The 11788-nt window shown below is 39.3% G+C and overlaps 2 protein-coding genes and 1 long non-coding RNA gene across 5 annotated transcripts in view; 2 read left to right on the top strand and 1 right to left on the bottom strand.

Moving 5' to 3' along the window:
- eml3 (EMAP like 3) overlaps positions 1-1877 on the top strand; it is a 60693-nt gene extending 58816 nt beyond the window's left edge. For both annotated transcript variants that reach the window (XM_017427045.3, XM_017427046.3), the window contains one exon: positions 1030-1877. In XM_017427045.3, coding sequence (XP_017282534.1) covers positions 1030-1236 — 207 coding nt within the window. In that variant the 3' untranslated portion in view covers positions 1237-1877. The remainder of the gene's footprint in view (positions 1-1029) is intronic.
- Positions 1878-3899: 2022 nt separating this feature from the next.
- The window catches only part of mta2 (metastasis associated 1 family, member 2), a 45787-nt gene continuing 37898 nt past the window's right edge, over positions 3900-11788 (top strand). Inside the window, exon 1 of one of the 2 annotated variants that reach the window (XM_017427065.3) lies at positions 3900-4309. In XM_017427065.3, coding sequence (XP_017282554.1) covers positions 4282-4309 — 28 coding nt within the window. In that variant the 5' untranslated portion in view covers positions 3900-4281. The remainder of the gene's footprint in view (positions 4310-11788) is intronic. The other variant, XM_017427066.3, reaches the window with a different exon arrangement.
- Positions 9015-11788, bottom strand: part of LOC119617176 — a 17718-nt gene continuing 14944 nt past the window's right edge. Inside the window, exon 2 of the long non-coding RNA XR_005233375.1 lies at positions 9015-10087. This is a non-coding gene — a long non-coding RNA (uncharacterized LOC119617176). The remainder of the gene's footprint in view (positions 10088-11788) is intronic.

The following is an 11788-nucleotide window of genomic DNA, read 5'->3' on the forward strand; positions in this document are numbered from 1 at the left end:
CCTGCCACTATGGCTGGTGGACAAAATTTTTAATTTCCATCCCTGATTCAAACACAGGCGGAGTTGGAGTCGGAGAACTGACTATTCGTAACTGACTTCAAGCTAAGCAGGGTTAGGACTCTCAGGGGCCCCTGGGAGTGTGGCCTGAGCCTTAATGCTGCAAGCGGTGCAGCTTTGTAGTTTAACCAAAGTCGTACTAAAACATTACGACTTCTTACATATATGAGGTGCTCCAGATTATAAGGTGCACTGTTGTGTTTTGAGAAAACTAAAGGCGCTTTATAGTCCGGAAATTACATTAATTAAACTGTAGGTGTCCTGTTGTCTTACAGTCAGTAGGACAGAGCTCCAGTCCAATGCAGCCTTTACTGGACTGACCTGAAGACTTTTACCTGAATGGAAACATTTGACCCAAGTCACACAGTTTAAAGACAACACTACCAAATAACAAGAAAATGGATGTAAACTAACAGCTTTGAAGAAAGTAATAAAACAGTCGGTGAGGAAAAAAAGATTCTGTGTTTTTATACGCTGGATGCAAACATCTGGTCTCAGCTGTGTATAATCTGATACACTTGGCAGCTATTTACAATCATGTCCTCCCACCTCAGTGTCTTACTGTCTGGCTTTTAATATTAAACAGTGATGACAATGTGCTGCAACACTTATATTTCTTTCCTTTTTTATTGCTTCCTAACACCAGAAGGTTGGAGTTTTGAAAAAGGATTTGAATACAAAAATAAACAATTATAAGAACTTCCTCCACGAGGGGCGATTTCATGATTTTTTTTTTTTTTTGCCAGGGGTTGTAGCAGTGAAGAGATCTATGATTTGATCAGGTGCCTGTTTCTCAACAATCTTAGACACTAATTAGAGGTAAAACAGGGGTCTTCATTCTTTTTTTAAAAAAAAAGATTGGAGCACCAACAACAGATTTCTGAGCAATGAAAGGGTTTCTTTGTTAAAGGGATTCATTAATGATGTCCAGCGCTCTTTAAGCAGGACTAACACGCACCTTTTCGTCTCCAGGCACCGAACCACAAGTACGAGGGTCACGGCAGCCACGTCACCAACGTCTGCTTCACCCACAACGACTCCCACCTCCTCTCCATCGGGGGGAAGGACACCTGCATCCTCCAGTGGAGCGTGACGGGCGGCGGGGCTGGAGACGGCGTGGAGAGACTGGCCTCGGTCTCGTCCACCTCCACCAGCTCCCCGGAGCCCGCAGCCAGCTAGTCGGGGCCAGCGTTTGGTGTCGCGATGAGAAGAGAGGCTCGCTCACCCACAGCCGCTGAGGCCGAAGCCTGCTTGTCGGCTTAGTTTGACCTCTGCTGTGCCACCGCCGTCGGTTTCGTCTCTAACATGCGAGGAGCTTTCTTCTGGCCGGGTGGGGGGACACACCCACATTGTTACACGGCAGTCGTGTAAATCCTCGTGAAAATGACTGGTGTGATGCTTCCTGTACCGCAGCGTCTCCTCTGGCGAGGAACGTGAGAAGCAGCCGCGCTCAGTTGTGCAGAACATGAGAACATGACTGCTGTTTTGACTCTCTTCTCTGTGAGCATGCCTTTTTATGTCCTGTTTCGTTAACCTAACTGTGCCGTTTATTCCTGTCCAGATCTTCTTTTTTTTTGTTTTTTGTTTTAAAGTGTTTAGCAAAAGTTAAGATCTAGGTTGACTTTATGCATACATTAGAAAAGACTGTGACAAACTCATTCCATCAAAATAAACAGTTTTGTTTTTTACTAATTCATTTTTGTTATAACGATAAATCTGTATACTTAAAATGACTTTTTAAAGACTGTTAACGAGTTGGTGATTTTTTTTTTGTACTTGTCAATATAACAAAATAATAAAAGAGCTAGTTTTCCTTGGAGGAATGTGTGTCACCCGCCACCTTTCATGTCAAAGTTTCAAACTAAGATGATTTTGTGTCGAGTTGTTCAAACCTTGAAAATAACGTCATCTCATGCAAGATGTCACACTCGGAGGATGCATTGGAAATGCCTCTCAGCCACGACCACATCAAACCTTAGCTCAAAATCTGTAAAATTGACCGAAATATAATTTTGTTTGTTAAATTTGATTAGCTGTGGAAGCCACCTTGAATTACATTGATCCCAAAAGTAAATCAGTTGTAGATGTGAATTCGGTGATTACTTTATGAAAGATCTGCTAAAATCTGACCAGTGGTTCATCAGATATTTTGCTAACAGACGAACAGGATTGACTCCAACAATTAATGCTAAGGTTGTAAGTGAAGATCTTGTTCAATACATGGCACTTGAAGTAAGTGTTGTGAGACACTCTCAGCTACTACCACGCCAAATTTTAGTACAATATTGGCAAAATTGACAAAGTTTCAGCCATTATATTTCTGAGGTGATGCGTGAGTTTGGCCACTGGGGGGCAGTAGTTGACAATGACAAACCCAATAACTGAACTGGAGCATGAAACAAACAAACAATGGAGTTAACCATTTATTACCAGTCAAAGTAATGCATCTATTTATTTTTAAAGCATGATAAATAAAACTTTGAAAGGTTTTCTAATCAAAGTGAATGGAAACAAGTGTTTTTTGTATAATTCTGTGTGTATTTTTTAAAACGTTGGGTTCAAATTAAATATTTGACAAAGCAAAAGACATGAAAGCAGTTTGCCCAGATTGTTTTGGGCAGCTAAACATCATCATTATTATTATTATTACAATGCAAATATTGAAATATACCAAACGGTGACAGTAGTGTACTTTTTGTATTATTTTTAAGAAAAAGAATAGCTGTAAATAAATCTTTAAAGAGTTTGGTCAACTTTAGCTCAATATCTGTAAACCATTTTTGTGTTGGCTTTTGTCAATTAGCTGTAGCAACCATTTTAAATTGAACTGACTCCAAAAGTTAATCAGTTGTAAATGAACATGTTTTCATTACGTTTTAAAAGTTTCATTAAAATTCATCGAGTGGTTCATGAGATATTTTGCTAACAGACAAATAGTATTGACTCCAAAAATTTAATGCAATTTTTTTTTATCAAAGAGCTTGCCTGATAAGTAGCACTTGAAGTATGTGATGTGAATGACTCTCAGCTACTACCACACCAAATTTTAGCTCAATAGCTGTAAAACCCTAACCTACCACCACACAAAAGGTGCTGTAGATATCTGTAAAATTGACTGAATTATAATCATATTTGTGATTTTTAAAGTTAGTTGGCTATGGCAGCCATCTTTAAGTGGGTTGACTCCAAAAGTTAATGAGCTTTAAATTTACATCCAGTGATTACTTTCTGCAAGTTTCATTAAAATTCATCCAGTGGTTCAAGAGATATTTTGCTAACAGACAGTCTCACACACACTGACAGGGGCAAAAACATCATCACCCGCCATCTGGCAGCAGGACGTGTTTACTATATTACTCAAATATAACCCTAACACAGTAATCCTTAGCTTATTTACTATAAATATCAACATATTTATGACATTAAAGTATTTGAATCTTTTTAAAACTCTGATTTGACAATAAATTATATTTTTATTAAAAAAATATGAGAAACTGAGTCACATTATATGCTTTATTTGTTTGATTTAAAATAACAATAATGCTTACTTTTAATGTCACAGTTTGTTTCATTATTTACCAGTAAATAAAAAATAACATATTGAGACTGCGATCTGACACTAACGTGAATTTAAGTTATAGAAAAACTAATAAAAGTTTTATAAAAAGACAAAGGAAAAAATCTGAAAGTGATCATTTATACTTTAGAATTATAAAGAACAGCTTCTTAATGTTGCTTAATGAGGTCTGAGGAGAAGTTCACCGGAGATTATCGACAATTGCCGAAGATGACGATCGGCGCTCACCCGAAGGGGACCAGACAGTGTGTGCGCGCGGGCGCGCGAGCGCGCGTGTGTGTGCGCTGAACTAAGCGGAGGTGAAGAAGAGGAGGATGAAGCTTGGAGCGGAGGATGGGAGGAAGAGTGGAGTAAGAGACAGGCTAGCTGTGTGTGAATGAGTGAGTGAGGAAGAGGAGAAGAAGGTCGTCAGAGGGGCTGGAAAAAAAAGGGACTACATGTATTTTAGGGCACGAGCTCCTGGGTATTACTAACGGAAACTTTTAACTTTTTACCCGCCAGAGCAGCTCGGCTCGTGCCCGAAGCCGGCTTTGTTTCGCGGCGGGGGTGTCCAAGATAAATGAAGGAATAAAACAGACCACCGACGATATTATTTTACCCGAGCGGGGAATTACCCGGGGGCTGATTTAGATCAAGGTGACGGGAGGATGGCGGCCAACATGTACCGAGTGGGAGGTAAGAAACGGTTTATATATCTTTGTGACCCCCCCTCCCCTTACATGTACACACTCACGCACACACAATGTGATTGTTCCGACACGAACGTGGCTAGCTAGGAGCTAGCTGTCTGTGAGGTTAGCCGCTAACTGAAGCTAGCTCTCTCCGCGGCTCCGTGTGCGTCAAGTTTTGTTTCTTAGAACGTCACAGTCTTCAAACTGTGATGTGACCAAGTGAATGAACGAGTACTTTAAGACTCAATTCACCCACAACTAATTTGAGTGCCGCTTGTACAAAATTAAACTCTGTTTATTTGGTTTTTTATTCAACTTTAACAAGAAATCGATATATCCAGATAGTTGCCTGAACAAAATATCCCACGACGGGCTGTTGTCAGGCTGCGGAACTGGTTCCGAAAGTTTAGAAATAAAATAAAACTAGTGCCACAAAGTGGATTTTGCGCGTCGCCCGCAACACTTGTAGTTGCAAATAAACGTGGCGGCTGTTTAAAGTCGCACTGTGTGCCGTGAAGCGCACGCATTAGCCCGTGGTTGCGCTTTTTTAAAGGAGAACTCGGCGCTGTTAGCATTAGCTGCTAGCCGCTGAGATGTTAGCATCGAAGTGCTGAAGCTAGCTCGGTTAGCTTCGCCGAAGGGTCGATCCGCCATATCATTTCAGCTGGAACGGCTTGCTAACTTTTGGAGCTAAATTTAGTTAGCTTAAAGTCACGTGACGCTGCTGTCGGCGAGACGGCTCGCTTCTACTTATAAGTTTGGACCATGAAAGAAAAGGAAAAAAAGAAAACAGAAATTCAAATTAGATTGTCAGTGAAACGCTAAACTTTGCGTTATGTCCCGTTAAAAGTGAACTTAAAAGTAACGTGAGGTATACGCAAACTCTCCGAGGCGGGAACGTATTATTTCAAACAGAACCCGTGTGTTTCATTAAGTGGATAGATCGGTTTAATAAAGGCTTTTATTTCGGCTTGTAAGCCACGGTGAAGCCTTTAAATGTATTTTAATTCAGCTTTAACCGGATTGGTTGTGAAAGCAAGGTTTTGCTTTTCTTATCAAGGCCAATTCGGCAACTTTTTAAATGCTTGTCACCATTTTCGTTTAGCTCTCATTTACAGTGTTGTTAAGTAGTGTATTTTGTTTTTGGTGTGTTGTGAGGTAGAACTGGTCCCTGACAGTGGTAGGCTTATCTGTGTGTAATCACAGGGGTCTGTACAGTATTTAGGTCATGCTGATTAAATGCTGCCCTGCACAATATGCTGCATAATCAGTGATTAATGTATTTTGCTGGGCTTCTTTATGCTACCTTTTTTACTGTGCATCGTTTTTAAAAAATGTTTTCTTTCTAATATTCTTAGTGTGAGTGTTTGCAGTTTACAAAAAATAAGGTATCTTTTGACTTAAAGTGGAAATTACCTTAAAAAAACATTTAATTAAAGAACAGTTCAGTCACATAGAGGTGGGGTTCTGTGTTTTGGTTGTAAGTAATATCTTACCTGTTGCCCTCGTGAACAACCTCAGTTTAGAGTGACTGATGAGCTAACGGCTAGTCTGGATGCAACTAAGACCAAAGTAGATGGCTGCCGTCATAAAACGGCTTTGGTGTCCGCAGTTCATAGCTGTTCATGCAAGCAGTACTTTATGAACCTTACACCACCATCAGTTTCACATTAAACACTAGATCACATGAAATAAAAAAAGTTACATGAATTTCTGTGGTTATTTATAAGAATAAAGAGCACCAGCACCGGTGCTCATGCAGTCCTGACGTGTGTGACACAACCACGCCCTCGTTACACCAACTGGAAAACAAAAGTCCATCCTGGCTGCCACTTTCCATGGAAACAACAGGACATATCAGTCCTCTTGTTTATTTCTTAATGGGCAGGTATGATATCTTGATGGTTTGATTATCTTCAGCAGGGGTGGGCGATATTGCCAAAAAATGATATGACAATACATTTTTTAAATACTTTGATAACAATATCACAGATGATAATCCACATTTTCTGCTTTATTTATTTATTTTTTTATTGGATTTGCTCAAATAAAGATGTAACTTCAAACAGTTTTTTTTTTTTTTTTACTTTTTATAAACAGATTTGCTGTGTCTCCACCCTTACCTGACACAACATGCTTGCATGACTTGCAAACTATGGTGGTCTGATCCACATCTTCTACTTTAAAACCAAAATAATTCCAAACAACAGAAGTGGCTCCTTTTTTTTGGATTTAAGTCGGGAATCGTGGGAGGTATTCCCATGTTGTGTCAGGCCAGCGAGTCCAATGACAGAGAAGGAAACGAACAAACCAAAAATCGCAGTTTCATCTCGTTTTAATGCATTTAAACCATAGGAACAGTATGACTAAAAATGTAGTGGTTCTGACACTGTGACTTTTTAACACTGGGGTATACCTTGAAACTGATAAACATGCATGTTTCTTAGTTATTTTTTCACACAGAGTTTGGACTTTTACTGGTAACGATTAGTGAAGATATTCCAGAGTCATCAGAGTATAGAATTGTGATGGTGAATAAATAAATGGAACAAACTTTTATCAATAAAGCACAAAAATAATACACGTTTCCATTTAAATTGCAAAATAAAATAGCCAGGTATGTTCTAAAATTAGAAGTTTTCACAAAACAACAACAACAACACAGGAATCACACCGTCACAACGTTCACATATTGATTCAGAGACGCCAAAAAAAAGCTACAAATGATCAAGAAATGTGCTCTGAGACGGCATTGATCATCCAGACACACACCGCTCTGTACCAACAGCACCAGAGTTCACAACATCTCCCATGTATTTCTAGAAATAGCACTTTTGTGGTTATTAAAAAAAAGAAAACAAGACATAAAGAAGAGCGCTAAGATTTACTGTTTTTCTTGCATGGACGGCTGGACATCGATCTCCGATTTGTGTAGCGTGCGCCTGGTTGGTACATTCATATGAGGATTCGTGTTCTGTGGCAATGTTTGTGTAGGTGTGAATGTTGAAAATTTAATGTTTGTTTAAATCACTGTGAAATTTTCGGATTGGAGCTATTTCAAAACTGTAGCAATCTGCTTTAGAAGTGGATCCATTCGGTCAAAATATACAGTTTACATTCACTGTCTTATAGGGCCCTAATCCTGCTTTTTATCATTCTAAATTCTATTTTTTACAATGCAACAGTATTTTTTCTCCGAGTGTGTTATTACGTGGTGGTTAAATACATTTTCGATAATTAAATAGAGAAATAGTTTCATGAATATTGTTAAATTTCTAAAAATACAGCAAAGACTGTTTGGGTCCAGCAGAACCTTCAATGATTTTGTAAGGAGCGTATTTTTAAGAAGCATATAAATCTGCCTGCAAGTCATTTAAAAATGAAAACCTTTTCAGTCTTTCTGTAAATTAGTTCCTCATATTTCCTGTGAGAGCAAAGAAAGTCCTTCCTTCTGTAAAATAAGTGCTCCACATATGAACCTATTGTTATTGCTACATTAAACGTGGTGTAAAACTATTGTACTGCTAAAGTGTCCTGTTTGACTCACCGATCAAGAGCTGGTGTAGTTTCTCTTTTCTGTTTTTGTCCAAAAAAGATTTACCTGAGGTTTAGCTGGACAGCTGTCAGGAGATGTAAACTTGAGGTATTTTTATCTGCAGCAGTATCTGATTCTGCCCATACACCAACAAAGTCTTTACTAAACTGACTTCTCACTTCTGCTTGTGTGTTTTCATGTAGACTGGTCTATAGAAGTGATGAAGCTAAAGCTATCTTGTTTCCTCTGTTTTGATCTCGTTTGAGTCTTTACACATGTTTTAGTTCGTGTCAATTATGTGCTGACAAGACCTGATGACAAGCTATGCTCATTTTTTTAGATATTGTTCTGCTGTAGCGTGTGCTTGGTGTTAAATACTGCTGCAGCAGCCTCCTGTTCGTTCATGGTGAAAATCTTAGGGCCCTTTTCCATGGGCCCGACTCAACCCTGCTCGGTTCGACCCGGTGCGGGTTCAGATTCTTTCCACTGGGTGGTCCAGCCCACTTCCAGCTCACTTCTCGAAACCTCCTCAGTCGAGGTTTCATACGAGCCGAGTCGAGCTGAAGATTTGACATCATCAGAAAGCAGGCTGTTGATTGGCCAGAGAGTGACGTCAATCGCAAGAGCATTTTTCTTGCAAGAAACCCATCATTTTTTTAAAACCTCGCAGTTTTTGTTATTTACTTTTTAAAAACATATATAACATATCTTTTAAACCAGCACCGTGGTACAATGAGGGGGTGCGGACGTTTCTGGGCTTCTTTTCTGATGACAGAATTCAGAAGGAGCTTTAAAAAATGGACTCTATTTATGAGCTCCAACCAGCAGACGGAAGGTGGCCGCAGCATTTTTGAAAACGGTGGCAGAGGACGGTGACTGTTTTGTGACTTTATTTCACTCATTTACCCGTTGGCGGTAAGTTTCAAGCCGTCACACTATGACGACCCGCCCACATCGAGGCACCACTCGGTTACATGGAAAACCACAGAGATGGTGTCGACCCGAGTTGGGTTGAAATAGGACGAAGTGACTCGTACTGAGACTTGGCGTCACTCAATCGTAGTTACAGGTGGTGAAACAGATTTGTTGTGTTTCTGAGTTTTGTGGACAACACAGTATTTTTGATTTACGTAAGTCTTCAAATCAAGTGCAATCACAAGCAAATTAACCTACCTTTTTTTTTTTTTTTTTTCTAAATGCTGCTGCTCCTGCCCACCTCCTGCCATCTTTACTTGTTCTGACTTATTAAAACGCCACAACAAGATTCACCTGAGTTTAGGCGGCTGAAGGCGCGGAAGTGTGCCATTTTTTAGCAGACAAAACAAATAATGGTACGTTCACATGGCTGAATGTGGTAAAAGAGTTTTAATCTTAATCATTTTTTGATGATTTCAATGTTTTTGTGATCTGAAATTGTGAATACAAACTGATTAAGTGCACGTCTGAAAATTCATGTCTCTATTTTTTTTTTAAATTGTTTATCTAAATGATAGTTTTTATTTTAACAGTTCACAAGAGGCATGCAGTGTTTAGACTTCATGTAAGATCTTTTATCCTCCACAGAGATTAGTCAAATGGCTTTCTCCTTTTTTTTTTTTTTTTTTAGTTCACCCTCAAGCACCTACAGTATTATACTGCGCCACACCAGCCGACAGCGTCCACACAAAAGATTCACAGCTGCGTCAGCAGACACTTTGTCTTTGCTTTTATTTCTTTTTTAACATGCTTGCTTGTCGCATTAAGATGCGAGGCTGGGACCTTCTCATAACAGAGGAGATGTGACCAATGCCATGAGACCGCATGAAACACGTTTCCAGGAGCACTGGTCATTCTCAGCTGGGAGAACAGGAGTGTTTATTCAGCAGAAGAAGTCATGGTCCTTTTACTTTCCATTTCTAGCATCCTTGTCTTTGAAGCTCCAGTTTTTCTTGTCAGGCACATCTTCTGGTGCTTCATCCAGTGTTATGTAATGTGGGGATGCTCTGTTTCTTCACTGTTAACAATGAAGGGATGCTTCCCTGTTCACCAGCGTGTTAAATAGAGGAAGAAATGCTCTCCCTTTCAGAGACCCGCTCTCTCTCTCTCCACCTCTGCTTGAGGCGATGCATCAGAACCTCGGTGATATCCTCCAGAGGCTTTCTGACCCTGTTTGTGGGTGGACCAGATGGAGCTTTCTCTCAGGAACAGCATCAAAAGCTACAAGGAGACACTCTTCGTTTTTAGGAGCAGGATGAGTGATGAATACCTCTGGGGAATAAAAGATCATTTCATTCTCTAAGCAGCTGCATTTGTTTCTTATTCTCTAATCTGAACATATGTCTGCATGGGTCAGGCAGGTATTTTGCAGTCCTCAAATGTAGCCTGGTTTATTTTTATTCACTGAATGTAATTTGCTAACACCGTGTTCACATTAAGCTCTTATTGTATTTAGGGTGGATGTTCTTTCTAAAACGTGACCGTATGCATACAGTCAAATGATATTTGTTAAATTATTCATTGTTTCCTGTAAGTTGGCACATGTGTGGCCCCGTGCACACAGGAACAGTGTGCAAACACAAAAGTTTTTTTTTATCATTTCAGCCTTGCATCCACATGGAAACAGCATTTTAGAGCCCCTGATGCCCCTCATGTGGACATCCTAAACAAAACATTTTGAAAACCTAAAACCCCAGTAGTGACAGATTTCATGCTTGTTTGTGTTGCAGATGCCAGTTTCACAACTACAGCAAAACCTTCATTTACTGTATTACCTGAGTGAGCAGAGAATAATATTGCCTTAAATGGAGCAGATGAGAGCTGGTTGGTTACTGACTCACCCGAGTTATTGATCCGAATCCTACCATTAAATCAGGACTCACAAGTCTGAGGTCCAGTTAACCTGGATCCTACAGGTCCTCGAGTTAGTAGACTCACTAGAGAAACAGCCCTTAAATAAGCTGTTAATACACATTTTACATACATTTAACACAAGTTAACATTTTGATTAACTTATATTTAATCACATTTTACATTTTTGTTCCTTCATTTGTAAATTGTTCGTTTATTGATGTGTAAAATAAACATCTCTAAATAATGCAAACAAGGATCCTTAACATCCACCGTCAGTTTTTTATTTTTTCTTTGGCAGCGGGACAGGGAAGGTTTCAGCACGGCCAACTCAAGTGAACCGGATCATTTTAGCGAGTGACTCAGATTATCCGGAGTTCATAAAGTGAGCTGAATTTATCACCTCTGGTGTAAATCCATTAGCCCACAGTGGGCATGGTACACAGCAGAAGTCAGGGACGTGAGGAAGCTGCAGCTTTCAATGATGGTAATAATATAATTAAAAAAGTGTATTTGTTTAATTCTTTGGGCAGTCTGTGTTTAACAGCTGATGGTTTATTATAAATCAGCCGCCATGATCACACATCATGGAGTTTATTTTTTTAATAAAAAAAAACTGGGCTGTTTTCTTAAAATTGGCTATTTGTCAAATGTCTTATAAATTAGACAATTGAAATTCACATTTTAACCACAGTATTTTATTTTTTTTTCTTGCACTTAAATGTTTCTCTGATTTTTAAAATGATATCAGAGTCTATATTTTAGATTTAGAGCCATTAAGAAGTCGTTTTAGGCAACAAAGGAGTGAGGATTGTTCTTTTTTTCCCCTTTGTTTTTTTATGCAGCTGCCTACATGATGATAAATTTACATGTGATTTCTGTCACAATAAAATTTTCTCTCGACATAATTTCTAAAAGTATCTTGTCAGTTTTTTTATGGTAAGATTACATTTCTTGAAAACATATTACCAATTAAAACAAATCAGGCACACAGGTCTTTGCTGGGCCAGAAAAAAAAAACCCAGCAGCAACCTGCAGTTGCTGAGCTACTGTCAGGAGTCTGACTGTGGACTAGACCAACACCCGACAGAAGGTTAGAGACGGACTGTGGACTGGACCAAC

Source organism: Kryptolebias marmoratus, linkage group LG7 (assembly GCF_001649575.2).
Source record: "Kryptolebias marmoratus isolate JLee-2015 linkage group LG7, ASM164957v2, whole genome shotgun sequence".
Lineage (NCBI taxonomy): Eukaryota > Metazoa > Chordata > Actinopteri > Cyprinodontiformes > Rivulidae > Kryptolebias > Kryptolebias marmoratus.